At 43.1% G+C, this 15,442-nt stretch overlaps 1 protein-coding gene across 6 annotated transcripts; it reads right to left on the bottom strand.

The window, feature by feature from the left end:
- Positions 1–2,487: 2,487 nt before the first annotated feature.
- asxl2 (ASXL transcriptional regulator 2) lies at positions 2,488–15,408 on the bottom strand. 6 transcript variants are annotated; one of them, XM_034576798.1, is made up of 14 exons: positions 15,213–15,408; positions 13,808–13,890; positions 13,605–13,607; positions 12,773–12,881; positions 12,379–12,520; positions 11,036–11,154; positions 10,027–10,147; positions 9,755–9,817; positions 8,936–9,096; positions 8,667–8,763; positions 8,478–8,583; positions 7,170–7,902; positions 5,145–6,997; positions 2,488–5,106 (listed from the first exon to the last, which is right to left on the bottom strand). In XM_034576798.1, exons 1-13 carry the CDS (start codon positions 15,267–15,269, stop codon positions 5,252–5,254), a joined length of 3,540 nt encoding a protein of 1,179 aa, XP_034432689.1. In that variant the 5' UTR covers positions 15,270–15,408; the 3' UTR covers positions 2,488–5,106; positions 5,145–5,251. The 6 variants fall into 6 exon arrangements, with proteins under 6 accessions (XP_034432689.1, XP_034432688.1, XP_034432691.1 ...); XM_034576797.1 differs by having other exon boundaries at positions 5,151–6,997; XM_034576800.1 differs by having other exon boundaries at positions 5,151–6,997; positions 9,755–9,814.
- Positions 15,409–15,442: the final 34 nt, after the last annotated feature.

The following is a 15,442-nucleotide window of genomic DNA, read 5'->3' as shown; positions in this document are numbered from 1 at the left end:
CTGTGTTTTTTTTTTTCTTGGTAATAATAAGAATAATTTACTGATACAAACTGGAAAAGCAGAAACTTAAACCCAACTCAAATCTTCAAGTTATTTTTCCACTTCTAGACTTCAACGTGTTCGACGTTTCCTCTCGACCACGACAGTCGAGACAGTTTTCAGATTTTTTAATTGTAGACACGTCCGTCAATTTTGTCAGTAATTTATTCATCATCACATCAGAAGAGAACGAGAGATTGTTCACAGGAAACCAGACGAAACTGAAATGTCACCGAGAGTCAGAACGTTCCTATGAGACATTTTGACCCAGATATCAACATCTACTGTTTTACACAGACTGTTAATAGTTGTAAAAAAATACTCAACACAATACAAACAGGCACTAAGAGAAACTTTACTGTAAAACAGAGATAACCCATCATCAGTTTTACTCTCTACAGACTGTTAAGAATCACTAAGAAATTAGAAATGATGAATTCTGCCATTTTTTGTTATTTTTTATGAACCACATATCTACATTTGACACTTTCTGTTGACGACAAATAATTTACTCACAAAAATTGCAAACCAACATTAAATGCAGCAACATTCTGCAAACCAGACTGAGGTCAGATGTTCAACAGGAAATTTTGAATTCTGACAGATGACGTTTGCTTTAGTTTTGAGATCCATCGACCTCCATCACATGTTCTCCGCCTGATATTTCAGCCACAGTTTAAATTTGACACCTTCCACAAACTGTTGTTAATAATTTACTGACAAAAATTGAGTTAAAGTCAATAAGCAACAGAATTTCTAGCTGCAAACTACAATTAAGTCAGATTTTGTAGATTCCTGAAATAATCTGAATGCAGAGATGTTTTATTCGTGCTTAAAACCAGATTCTACTTTTGTGCAAATCACAAAGTTTACAGGTTTTTATCGGAGATTCAATACGAGACGTGAAACTTAAAATGTTCTGTTGCTTTTAAAGACTCATATCAACATCTACAAAATTTTGAGTTTTTCCACTAAGCACAAAGTGTACGTTTTTGACAGTAAATTATTTAATATCAAAGAACAGAGATAACAAGGCAGAAGCATCATTTTCTTCAAAACCACACTTAAGGGAAAAAATTCAGATTTTCACAGTAAAGCCCTTTTGAGCCATATGTGACGTGTCTGAATTTAAACAATATTTGTTCCAGTCTGTTAAAACCTGGACTATGTGGGTCGGCCGTCGCTCCAGGGCCACATGACTCTGCTAATGTTCACGTTGAGGGAAACTTAAATAATTCAATGAAAGAAAAGTGCAAATATAGTAACATTATATAAATACAAGTCTGCTGAAGCCTGGCGGTGGTTTGGGAAAGAATCTATCACATCAAACCTTCCCTGTGTGATATAAGTCAGTGTCAGCTCAGTGTTTACACCAGTCACACCCACAGTGTGTATCTATGGTCTCCTGTTATTCTGTCACCCTGTTGCTGATAGCAGCCACCGAGGCGCACGATGGAAACGCTGTGTTTTGATTCCTCTCGCTCGCCACATATCTCCACGTTAAGCCCTTCGGCCCCGAGCCAGCTTCTGTTGCCGCAGCAACAAATAGGTTAAAGGGTTATTTTCCTTTAAAGGACAAACCACAGTGGGGAGTTGGGGGAGAAACGGCTCCAATTACCAGTTACTCCACAAGTTAAACCTGGGTCTATGCACAGCCTGTGTGTATGTGTGTGTGTGTGTGTGTGTGCGTATGCGTGTGTGTGACTGCTCGAGGTCAAATGTTTATCCGTATGCCAGTCAATGAGAAAAACAAGTTTTGCAGACTGTTCACGTTTGGTAATGTTAATTTATATCTCCCTTTTATTTGGGCTCATCTCGAGGTTCTCGCGAGGGGGGGGGGGGGAGGGTTGTCATGAAAAAAAGAATTTCAAGCTGTTTTAAAAGTAGAAGTGACGATGAGGCCGTGAACGTCCTCGTTTCATCCAGATGGTTCATTAAGGGAAATTTTGGGGGTCAAAGGTTTATTTAGCTAAAAATTAGAAGATATATATATGGATGAAAATCTATGTTGCAGACTTTCTATGCTATTTTCATATGGGGTTCACACTATAGGGAAAATGGAACGGAATCTCAAGTGCTTTTTTTTTTTCTAGTGTAATTTATTTGTTTTGATTTGATTTTTACCACCTGTGTTTTTAGTAATGATTCATGAAGCACTGTATATTAAAGTTTTAAAATATTCAGCAGGTTTCTGGACGTGTCTGTGTGTTGTTTTCCTCTTATCCAACACAACAGATAACTTTGTCACAGATGTTGATTCAGGTTGAGTTGCACATGGGGGCAGCATTGTTGCAGCAGTGGAGTACCTACACAGAGCAGTGGGTGGCGCTGTTGTGAAACCAGCTGGTGTGTTTCTTTTCAAACTTCACCAAACTCCCTCAGAACCACAGAGAACCCTTTAGAACTGTTCCTCCTCCGTCAGTGAAACACAAAGGACACACAAAGAAGTGCTTTTCTCTTCATTATTTATTCATAATAGTCTATGACTTTTGATAAAATACACTTTGCTTACAAGTGCTGATTACTATATTACATTCAACCAGAGTTTAAAATGGAGACAAAATGACACGAGACACGTTAAAAAAAACTAATTCACCTGTAGTGACGAACGTGACATATAAAAAAAAAAAAAGGAAACGGTGGTGGTAGTTTCTACGTGCACACACACACACACACACACACAGGTGAGTGTGACAGTGACCTTGAGGAGGAGGACGACTGCTGCTGCTCCTGGGTCATGTTTCAGTCATTGTCAGAGATGTGAGCTGCCGTTTCTGCTGCGATTGAATATCTTCGTTAACTTTATTGTCGCAGCGCAGTCCTGTCCCCCCCCCCCCTGCCTCCTCCACGTGAGCACACACACTTTTCTACCATCACGTTCCACCAAGATAAGACCTAAATATTCAAAGAGGGGATAGTGAATTAGCTTCGTGTTAGAAGAATCAGTTTTTTAGTGACGTGACTAAACTACATCTGTGGAAACCTCTCCAGATTCTAGCTCTACAATCTGGAAACCAACTCTCTACAAACAACACAACCCCCCCCCCCCCCAACTCCCTCCTTTATATCAGAGACGATCAAATATTGATTTGGGATTAATCCACTGAACTAAAGATTGTGCTTTGAGTTACACACATTTTGTTTTCATTGGGTGGTGACACAAAGGTAGATGGCTACAACACATTGGACAACATCCCTATGGAAAAATACACAGAATGAATGGATGTGTTTAAAAACTTGGGCTGTGCAGAGAATCAGTAATTCTCTGTTTGGGGGTCTGTCCGGTCACAACTAGATTATAGGAAAAAGCGGACAGCCAATATATTATTATTATTATTATTATTATAGTAAATACCCTGTTGATTTGTCAAAAACAATTAGCAAATAGATTTTTTTTATTTATATTAAAATATATTAATTAAAATATATTACTTTGATTAACTAGTCAGACATCAAAAACAAGTTCGGATTATTTTTTTGTTTTCTTAAGGTGACTTTGGCATATTACCTTGGAAATGATTGCTATTTAAAAAAAAAAAAAAAAACTTACTTTGCACCACTGAAATATAAATGATGCATCTTAAATTTCAGTAAAAACGAGCACCGGGAAAAACCTGCGGCAGGAACACTTCTCACTGGCCTTTCTGCACATTAATGGGTTTGTTGTGTTGACAGGATCATAAAGCATGTGCTGGTTCACTGTTGTACACCACACACACACACAGACACACACATTGTGCGTGACACAGCATCATTCTGTGCTTGTAACACTTCATAAAACCACATTAACACGGAGGGCTGCTCCCCCAGTTTGCAGGAAAAAAGGGCCGTTTGAAACGTTGACATGTGAAATGTGGCACCTGCCTGTTAGTCGGTGTCGCGTCCAAATTATTCCTCCAAAAACGTGCTGTGCTGAATCATTTCAGAATAAAGCATTTTAGCACAATTTACTTATTGTTCTCCGTTTCCGTTTTTCCACAGTGAAAATCGTTTTTTGTAATAAACAAGCTGGATATGCTCGAGCGAAGTGTACTGCACCGATAAAATAAAAATCTTTCTACATCTAGGTATATATATCATACATGAGCAAATATGTACAGTGAATAACCCCCCCCCCCCCCCCCCCCCCTCCGCTGTCGAGTGTTTTACTTTGCCACTGCTGATCCATGTGTAGACACACACACACACACACGAGGAAACCCATATCTAGACGATATCTACAAACTTTTTGGGGGTACAAATAAAAGCAGGTTCATACGATAGGAAGTGACGTTACATCTGAACCATGAATGGAAAAGACTTGATTTGTAAAAACGTTTTTTTTAAAACATATATATATATATATATATAAATGATTCTTCTTTTTCCGTGTGTTTGGATTTAAGTGCTGTACACAGTTATCCTCTCGTCTCCAGGTGGCTTTCAAGTGCTTCAACCTTCAGCAGTTAAAAACAACGCGATTGTTGATTCTTATAAAGTCACCGTTCAAAAATTTCCATATTATTAATATTCTCCATCTAAAACTATACACGTTCTTTCTAGTTCTTGAATCTGAGTGTGTTCAGTAATAAATGTAGAGTTTTTATAATAAAAATAGTTACTGTAAGTTGCACTTCCCTGCCATGCGTGCAGAAATGCCAAATAGGAGGTTCTCTACAACCCATGATTATCATAAGCGCCCTTTTTTTTGCCTTTTAATCGCGACTGATTAGGCCCAATAATAATAATAAAAAGTGTAAGTCTAAAACACAAGTCATTACGTTCTACAAAAATAGCAACATTCATTTTCCCTCCTTTTTTAAAAACTACACACACACATATACATATACATATATATGTATATATATATATATATATATATATTAAAAAATATATATAACACTAATCCTAGCCAAGTGCAAACATTGCCAGATTGTATCTTTGCCACACATCTGACACTTTACTCATCTGATTGGAAACTGATTCGACATTTCTACCCAAACGATTGCACAAAACAACTTCTCTCAGACGTTGGTGAAACAAAAGACCATCCAGTGTAAATCCTCAGCTTTCCAACAGCGACCACACCCACACACACACACACACACACACACACACACACACACACACACACACACACACACGTGCTGGCTGTTTTCTCTGGAGCGTGGCGAAGATGCTTCATCCCGTTCTGCACCGATCCTGCATGAACCGCTTCTGGTTCAACTTCACGTCATCGTACCACTAAACACGAGACGCACAGGTTCGAGGGGCCGATGCAGTCGTCATGGCAGAAGGCGCCGCAGCCTTTGCACATGATCATCGCCTTGAGTCGGCAGTAACATTTAGACTGCACGTCCTCCATGTTGGAGCCCTCGATGAAGGACTGCTCAGGCGAGGGCTCGCCCTGGTTGCTGTGGTCTAACGAGTGACCGGCGGGTATGGTGGTGACGGTCACCGAGAAGGACATGACGCTGCCGTGGACGCCGCTCCCGTCGGCCTCGGACGAGGACGCGGAGGAGCAGGTGCCGGCGGTGTTACGGTTCAGAGTGTGAGGTACGGACATGCTGATTGTGCCACCGAAGCACGAAGCTACCACAGGCTCCTGATTATCGAGCGTCCTCTGGGTTTGGAAGGCCGGCGGCTGCTGGTGACCGGGGTCCACTTGGGTAAGATATGGCTCGGAGTTTCCTTGATTACTATTGCAGAGTTCGAGGTGCCTTCGGTGTGACTGAGAAAAGGGGCTGGTGTCTTTGGCTGTCACACTGGTGCTGCTGTGGTCGGCAGCAGCTGCACTCTCCTCTGATCCAGGCTCAGTTTTTACGTTGGAGCCGTGTGGAAAACTCGCTGCTTCTTCTGACTTGGTTAACGTGACTCCCTGCTGCTCCGTTTTAACCCCGGAAACAGGAGAGAAAACTTTCCTGACTTGTTCTTCTTCCTTCGCCACCGGCTCTACTTCTACGTTTTCCCTTTTGAAACCAAACACAGACGTGTTGGGGATGGCAGACTGATGCAGTCTTTTACTCTCTGGTCCTCGGCCGTACGTGGACACGTTGAGCAGGTAGTGTCCTGTCATGGCGGGCCTGGGAATCCTCTTACGACCCAAGAAGCCCACGCAAATCCTGGCCTGATGATCCTCTGCATGCACCAGTTGATGGGCCTTGAACTGAGGCCCCAACACTCCATAAGGCTGGGGCTGCTGGACCTTCCTCTGCATCAGAGCCTGGAGGATCTGTTCCTGAGTCTCCTTGTCAGGAAGTTCCCTGTGATGTCTTGAGTATTCTGAGAAAACTCCCGCTCGTGCTGCTGTGTTGAACTGGTGGGACATGTGCATATCAGCCCTGTGCTCAGCAGAGTGGGACGTCTTCCCCTTACTCCCAGAGGGTAAGTTGGGCATCTCCACTTCCACCTTGGACTGTGGCTTTGGGAGGATTTGCTCCAATGGAACCTCTTTGCCCTGCAGGAGCTGAGTGACCAGTGGGTTGTTGGCCGGGATACAGGAGCTGGTCCGGGTTGAGGATCCACCAGGAGCTGGGTTTTCCTGTCCCTTAGGTTGCACAGATAAAGATTGTGTTGAACTATTTTGAGGTTTGTTTGAATAAGATGTGTGAGACGCGTTTGGGCTAATCTGACTAAAGGAGTCCAGTGGTCGAGAAGGAGGAGGACTGCTCTGATGGCCGGTGGAGGTGGATTGTAACCTGGTTGGTGTCTGTGGGGATGTTGGGCAGGACCTGGGTGAAGGATGCGTCTGCTCACCACTGCCTCCTCCTGGCCCCGGGCCTGGCACAGCTCCCTTCGACGCAGACGACACCGCGGCAGCCGCCGTTCGCTGTGCTCGGGCGAGCTGAGCTTTGGCTTTGATGTCAGCCAGAGTGCGAGCACCAGTGCGGCCCGGGCTGCTGAGCGGGGCGGGGACTGGGGTTCTGGGTGAGACTTGGCTTGGTGACACAGGAACGGAAAGGATTCTTGACACTGGGATCTGAAACGAGAAAACAAAGACATGTTAGAGAACAATTTCTAGATATTCATATATATAATAAATGAGAAACTAAACGTTTCTCCACAGCAGCTAAACAAACTACTTTAGGCCTCGTCTACAATACTGTGGATGTTTTTCGATACTCAAGACAGACGGATCAGACGAGACTAACCTTGAGTGGTGGAACCCTCGGATTTGTCGCTGCCGTCGGTGTCGCAGGGCTGGATATGGACGATGCTGGCGGGGAAACGGAGGAGACCGAAGACACGGAGGAAACTGAGGACATCCGTGGCCTTTTCTCTGGTGTCAGCTCACCCTCCGTCTCACTGACAGATTTTCTTTTCAGAGGCTCCGCGGGGCCACCGGGCTCAGGGAGGACCTCTTCGCTCTCAGCAGGTTTAACCACAGCCATCGGTGGATCCTTCTTTAACTCTGAACTGCCCTTTGGGGGGGGAGGGCTCTTCTTCACAGGTGACTGGGGCAGATTGGTTTTCTCCTCCTTCACTTCTTCTTTAGGCTCCTTCTCAGGCAGCGAAGCCACCGCTCTCCTCTCAGTCCGACTCTCTACTGCAGGTGTTCTCACTGCAGGTGTTGGCTCCGTCTGAGCCGTCGCGTTCAACCTCCGATCCTCCGCGTACTGCGAGCGCCGTGTCTTCATGGGCTCTATGGTGGCCACTGGCTCTTTCGCAGCGGGCGATGCTTTCAGAGGCTCCAGCGACGATGTCCGTGTTGTCTTCACGTCTTTAGCAGCAGCATCAGTCTGGCTGCTCTCCTTTCTGCCCTTGGCTTCCTCTGATGCTTGAGTGGCCAGTCTTGTCTGATGAAGGGGAGACTGGGGCCTGGCAGACGCCTGATTCTGATCAGCCTTTGTCAGCTCTTTGGATTCTTCATAGCTGAGCCCAGAACTAAACAGAGAGGAAAGTCGGAAGACAGACAAAAGTCAAATGTTGTCTTTGTTAAAGTGAACAGATATATATTTATCAACGAGGTTTTTACCGAAACTGTGTGTATTTGTGTTCGTCAGTAACAACATACTAAGAACTATATTTTCAACTGTAGAATGGTTTTGTAGATTAAACATTATGTTATCTGTTTACTTTAAAAAAAAAACTTTGTCTTGAAGCAATATGTTGTTGCTGGATACAAAGCAATTTTACATTTACAGTTTACAATGTGATGCTGTAATTCTACAAATAATATAAGTTTGTTTACCAGAAGAAATCCTACCAGGTATGACTCTAATCCTGTAAAGGGGAGGAGCTGAGGGAGGTGTGTGGATCCTACATCTCATCCAACTCTAAATAAATGCTCCTACTTAATAACAATGGATTTCTGTAATTAGCTTTAAAAAATAGAGAAAAGAAAAGATCTTATGAATAAATGGGTTTTAATTTGAAAGGAATTGTCTTTTGGCGTTCGGAAAATCTAAAAAATTCAAGCAAGAAATTATCAAAATTAAAATAACTCCTGGAGAACCTACCTTTCACCGTAATAGTTTTCGAAGAAGGCCTCCTTCCAGAGCTCGATTTTCTTTTCCTTCTCAACTTCTTGACGCATTCGGAGCTGCAACTCCGGCGTGAATTCCCCTGTAAAGAAAAAATTTGAATAATTGTATTTTAGAATTCTGTTAATTCTCTGTAATAATCAGTTGAAAGAAATTCACACTTACCCTCAGACAGTCTCTCCTTCCAAGACTGAGCTGCTGATGTGAAGAACTCGTTGTTTAAGGCAGAACTAGTGACCTTGAGAAGGCCGTCGATACAAGCCTGTGGAGAGGAAGCACAATGTTATGACACAATCTACATCTCTGTGTCAGCACATCGACTCTGTGCTTAACTCACATACACAACGGTGTAAGTCCAGTTTCTAAACTACATTGAGATAGTTGAGAAGTTCTACAGTGATAATTTAAAAGAAGCGTTAAAGGTTTAGAGCCACCTGCCGGTCAACTTCAGGCAGAAGTTTGAGCAGCCTCTGCTGGCAGTCTGAGGGCAGGACAGAGAAGGTGTGCTTGTTGATGATCGCCCGCAGGTTGGTGTTCACCAGGATCGAGTCTGGAGTCTCCACGTCGATGTTACACTTGGTACGTTTGATCTGCCCTGCAAGACAAAACAACACAGATATATTAGTCAAGACTCACTCCTGCAGCTGACATCTTTAAATGCAAATTTAGTCGCATAAATTGTTGTATAATGTCCCTTGTTCCTGACGTCTAGAGAGAAAGCATTTAATTCATACTAACTACAATCCAGCAGGCACGTGTAAGTTTGCAGAAAACTTATTTTGAAACAGTTTTTAAAAAGAGAAAAGCCAGTGTTGCTCTCCTTAAACAAATCACTAACTCCATTCAGGGAACAAAGAACATTAGATCCTATTAAAGCTGCAATTTGTTAAAAACAGATAATAAATGTGCAGCTTTATATCAATAAGGCCCACAAACAGCCAGGCACCCAGGGTTTTATAAAATGCTACTCAAACATAACAAACAGTCCATTTGTTGGGGTCTATTTTCAGTGGATTAATACACATTTGGTCATTAAATGTGGGATCGACTCAAAATAAACTACAGTGTCTGATTTAATTAAGAACATGAATGTGACAGTGTGGTTTGTGATGCTCTACCAGGCTTTGACAACACTGGGCAATACGTTTCATAATTAGTTTCAATCTTTTTTCATGGGATTTGTCGACATCACCAGCTCTTTCCCTTATGATGCCCAAACCCCTCGACTGAATTAAGGCAGATGTCAGACTGACCTGCACTGAGGCGACCTGCCCTCTGTGGAACCTTCCTCGGTACGACCGGATGGCTTAAGTCTGCTTGGAAAGACGAAGAGGAGGAAAGGCTCTGAGAAACTGCAGGACCGAGATCTGTGTCTCACGCAATTGTGTAAGAAAGGACGAAAACCAAGGACTGCATCAGTCATTTACCTTTGAAACTGTGTGAAATATCATACAATGAACACTTGAGGGAAAATGACACCTCTGTTCCTCATATTCCATTTGACAGTATAACAGCTACCACCTACCAGCCTTTGTAGTTATGTTGTCAGCCATGTCTTTGATGGTTTTCAGGAGCAGTCTGGGACTGGAGGTGGTTGGCATCCCCCCCTGTCTGCGCTGGTTTCTCTGCTGCTGCTGCTTCAAGGCCTGAAACAGAACAATGAGGGAACAGACAGCAGGGTGAGAAAAAGAGTGTGAATGTGTGTAACCCTCTGTTTCCCTGCAACTACTCAACTGCAGCCACTTGTCTGGTTGAATAACAGCAACAGCAGCAGCAGCAGCAGCAGCAGCAGCAGCAGCAGCGGAACCCAGGATGCATAACAAAAGCATAAACCATCTCCTCGTAAATCTGTCGAGACGTCAGATCACCTCAGAGGCACAATGTCAAAAGGGTGAAGAAAAAACGTCTGTTTGAAACGTGTAGGAAGTCCCTTGAGGACATTTTACACGATGTCTCTCAAACGCTAATATTTCAGACCAACAGTCGCCTTCTAGTGTTGCCTACATCCCATAAATGAATAAACATTGTTCATTGTTACAGAGCTGAAAATCCACACCAGCACAGATGGAGTGAATTACAAGCTGTGCGACCATTTGGTATCAAATTAAATGGAACACAAAATACACAAAGCAGCTGATAGAAAAGTGTTGAATGGGTGGATTATGAGAACATAATACTGTAAAACCTGCTAAAGGCAACTCTCACAAACACCTCATTGTTTTTAAATAGTCTGCAACAGGGAATTGGAAGATAATGTTGACTTTATCAAAAATGTGTCACCAAAAAGTTTAGATATGTGAATTTAAATATGCAGAGATAGATAAATCTGAATATGCATCTTGGTATATTACAGCAAAATAAAATAACACGTAAGTATATTTCGTGAGGATGTATGTGTGTGTTACAGAAGGGTGTGGCAGGAACTCATAACCTTTGAGATGCATGCTTACACACAGAGTACATACGTCAACTCCATTGAGAAACTACTTGAATGCAAGAAAAAAAGAAAGGAAATAAGAGCCAAATTCCAGTACCTGTTTCAAAGCTTTCTTGCTGTGTTTCTGCGAGGGAGAGATGAGCTTACTGGAGGGGACGGAGGGCGACGAACATCGAGGCTGCGGCGACGACGGCTGCGACTGCAGCTTGGAGGGAACTACGAAAAGAAAAGAAGCACAAAACAGATGTTACAAAATACACTTCCTTAGGGTGGTGTTCAGACTTAATCACATCGTGCTTTTGTGTTGATGACACTGAAACCAACACAGTGCACAAAGAGGCAGATTACATTACCTTGCTAAAATTTCACATCACTAAAAAAGCACTGAGCATCTCAATAGGAAGATTAGTTATAACAACCCCGCCTCCTCTGCTGTCTATCTCCAATAAAACATATTTTCTACATACCGTAGATGTCCCACTTGTTTCCTTTTGATGTCGCTTTATCTGCATTTGACTTTGTGGCTCTTTGCATTGATTAGTTCAAAAATACCACATTATCGGAGTCCTCCCACTTGCTTGGCAGCTCCTAACGTGTGCATTATGAGGAAGTGTGCACGGGTCATACTGCAAAAATACAGTTTCCTGTTTAAACAGTCGCTTACGAATATTCAAGAGGCAGAGAAAAAATAATGAGAGTCGGTGAGAGCACAGCCTGAGGAAAACAAAATAATTGGCACTTGACGAAAAGGCTCAATCAGGAACAATCAGGTGCACGATTCACAACCGAGCTAGGATTTGACTCCACGGAGCGAAAATCTGCTGCAATGCGATCACCGTGTGCGGCCTGCAGCTTCCCTGCTGACAGAAAACATTACGGACACAGCTTGTTTCTTTAAAGACAAAACCCACCTTCTGCCATCATCATGTTTGATGCTCTGTGCATATTCCAGGGAAATATTGGTTGATGAGATGGTGTCATTTATGTTTGTGAAGTGGTGAAGCCACTTTCCCTCAACTTGCCTCGTCTACCGCTTCTTCAGCTGGTTTCCTGTGTTTCCGCAATGAGTTTTAAACAGCTGCTGAGACGGGGCGTCAACTCTTACTGCCATAATACAGCTCAGAAACCAATCAGTAAAAATATACAGATGTACAGAGCTATATGCCTTCGTTAATATGTTATTATCGATCAAGGTGCTGGAGAGGGAAATATCTTTCTTTTCTTATGGTTTTTTAAGTATTTTCCTTAAACAATAAACTCTATTTTATTTGTAAAATCTGCAAGAAGTATTAGCTGAAAATCTGATCAAGCTTTTTCCAGACTATGCCAACAAGTATCAGGTTTAAGAGATAGTCAATTAACGTTGCCAAATAAAATTACTTTAACTGATGCAGTGATGTACAATGTGTTAGTAATGATCCTGTAACCGGTGCACAGTACCTCTGCGCATCCACCGTCCTCTCCTGCCCTCCTGGGAGACGGCACTGCTGTTGTTCTCTGAGCTTCTGGAGTCAGAAAGGGTATCGCTGCTGTCCTCCGAGCTCTCCTCAGACAGCTCCTTCGCCACGTCTGAGATGTCCTTCTACATTAGATATAATAGAGCGCATTCAGTATAATGTTTTAAGGTGGATAGATAAAGCAGAGGAAGAGCCGAGCAAGAAAAAAAAACGCTGTGTCAAGTGTACAGTCATCTCAAACTTCAAAACTTATCTGACAGTGCGGATTTTCTGACTAATCTTGATTAGCTGGTCATGTTTATATTTTCACAGTCAGCACAATTTTTTTAACTGGAAGCGCTGAGTAATAAAATCTGCTTCTTCTCAGTGTGACGAACCTTTAATGTGTAGACTCCCATTCTGCCTGGAACTTTGTAGAAAATCCCCTCCTCGCCACGAGAGTTTGTGTGCAGCATCGCATTCAGACATGCCAGCGGTGAAGTTCCACTGGATCATGGGAGAAAAATGCAAATTACACATCTGTCCAACAAATCATTGCGCTGGGGAGAAAGACGCGAGAGGGGGTAAAAGGCTGGACTGATATCTGGGGAGGAATTGCCGTCATGCATCAAGAGGACATGTGTGAGTTCGGTTCAGATTCACGTCAGTGGAGCTGTGGGAATATTTGCTCTATGTTTTAATGCGGAATCAGTTGCATAAAATTGATTCTAATCTAATCTCATCATTAATCAGGACTGATAATCTCAGATTAAAACAGTCTGATATGAACTTCCCTGTTGCATAAAAATCACATGAGGTCCAGTCAAACATCAGCTCAGTCAGGCAAGAGATCAGATATGTCTGCTTGATTGTTTGTCTAATTAATTTACATTATTGTTCGTTATTCCTTTGGATTATATCATGTAGCATTACTGAACTTTCCTAAATATAAAACAAAACCACTGTCATCAGATGTCATGTTTAGTTTTGTCACAAATATTTTTACAATAATGGAAAATACAATAAAAATGTAATGTTTTTATGCAACAGGTGGCTCTGGGACATCCATGTCAAATTAATGCATGTATGTGTAACACTGCGTCTTTATGCAACTGAATCTAGGACATGTTATTGTTAATAACATGCAAAAGGTCAAACCAAACAAAGTGGCATTGCAGTGAGTTTGGTTAAGGTAAGTGGGGTTGGGGGGGGGGCTAGCCTTTTTCTTACCTTCTGGATGAGAACAGTGACAATGAAACAAAAAGAAATGAAACAATTATTAATTCTATTTGGAAATAATCCCGACTACGTGATCAAGAAAAAAGAAAGAACGTGATCAATCAATGACGGAGGGAGAACGCTGTAGCTCTCTCTCTCTCACTAAAGTGTAAACAGAAGGACATTCACTGTAGTGGGGGGGTGAAAATCTTTACCTTATTTCTTTAAGTCTTTCTCTCTGGATCACCTGCAAGATCTCTTTATGGCTCATGGGCGTGTTCGGGTATTTCTCCAACACCTGCAAACAACAACGCAACATTATCCAGAACCCATAATGCAATTATACAGAAGGATCTTCATTATATTAACAGTATATGCTCTCAACCTGCTTAAAGCAATAGTTACAGAAGACGTTACTTCTATTTTATTGGATTTGGCCGCAACGCTGTTTACCCCTGAGACTCCAGAAGTGTTTTGTGGACTCACACACTTCACCCACCACCTTCATTAGCATAGTGCTGAGTAGATAATGAGGGGATTTTCATTTTTGGGGTGAACTAAAACCTTCTGACAGCTCCTTTAATTGTGTATATGCAGGATGTGATAGTCAGAATAATTCAGACCACAGATATTTTTGAGATTATTAGATTTAGACGGAAACATGACATGATGCTGGATTCTCTCTCTCTGGGCAAAATGCACATAAAAGATGTTGAGTCAATAAATAACAGGTGATCATTACTGATCATTTGTGGTTCTGCACATTAACGTGTGCAGAACCACAAACATGTCAACATGAGCCGAGAGCCCAAAACCTTTCACACCATCACAAACACAAACATGTGGATTTCAAAGTAACTGTGATGCTTTTTACTTTCCTCTCTTCTTGTTGATCACTAAACTAATACTTTATGGATGTTTACAGGTATCACTACTTTGAAATCTACGTTGTGTGAGCGTAACATCAGCTGTGTGGTGCAAAATGCATCATCACAAACATGACATCTCCACCAGACAACAACATAAACCCCAATTATGAGACAGCTGATTGGGAGTTTTGACATTTTCAGCTCGTTAGCATGCTAGGCTAGGCGGCTAGCTAGGCTGCTAGCCACATTCATTTGAGTATCTAACCAGACGTTAGCGTGGATTAGAGATAACAACTGATCCACGTGCTGTGCGGAGTGACTTGTAGGACATGTTGGTGAATGAGGACTGTGCGTGTTCCTGCTTCACGCGCTGCTGCTCGCGAACACAACTTGTTGACGAGCGGAGTTAGCACTAGCATAGCGTGCTAACGCGGCTTCTTTACTTTCGAGCCGTGACAGACGTGTCACCCGCAGCAAACCACGCACAGCAGGGGGGGGGAGGGAGGGAGAGGAAAGGGGGGTTGGAGACGTGCTTCGGTGCGGGGAAACTGCGCTTTCGTTTCGCCCCGCGTTTGCGCTCAACCTGCGGGAGGGAAAGAGCGAGGCGGGGGACGGCGGCGGCGGCGCCTCCGTGTCAACACGGGCCTTGCGCGGCGGGCGTACGCAACATTTCTGCTCCGGCAGCGGGTCATGAACTCATCAACACAGTTTGCACGAAGTGGGACAAAACAAGCGCAACAAGCGAGAGTACCGTTTTAGCGGCTTCCGCCCACGTCCTGCCCTTCTTCCTCTTCTGTCGCTCCCTCATCCTGGCTCGACCTGTCGGGTTCGTCCGCCTCGGTGGAAATGTTGCTGTAGTTACCGCGTAAGATCCACTCGGTCTGCCATGTTGGACTTACTGTACAGAGTCATGTGACCGCGAGGGAAACGTCATCTTACTGTATATAGACCCCAGGTTCACACACACACGGACACACACAC

This window comes from Hippoglossus hippoglossus, chromosome 22 (genome assembly GCF_009819705.1).
Source record: "Hippoglossus hippoglossus isolate fHipHip1 chromosome 22, fHipHip1.pri, whole genome shotgun sequence".
In the NCBI taxonomy this organism is placed as follows: Eukaryota; Metazoa; Chordata; class Actinopteri; order Pleuronectiformes; family Pleuronectidae; genus Hippoglossus; species Hippoglossus hippoglossus.
This window is presented reverse-complemented; position numbering and strand designations above follow the sequence as displayed.

Excerpts from the sequence above, each read along its gene's own strand:
- asxl2 (XM_034576798.1), bottom strand. The coding sequence starts at position 15,269 with ATGAGGGAGCGACAGAAGAGGAAGAAGGGCAGGACGTGGGCGGAAGCC. Across the intron at positions 11,155-12,378 it reads AGGACGGTGGATGCGCAGAG|TTCCCTCCAAGCTGCAGTCG; the intron begins GTACTGTGCACC and ends TTCTTTTCGTAG. Across the intron at positions 6,998-7,169 it reads CGAGGGTTCCACCACTCAAG|ATCCCAGTGTCAAGAATCCT; the intron begins GTTAGTCTCGTC and ends TTCTCGTTTCAG.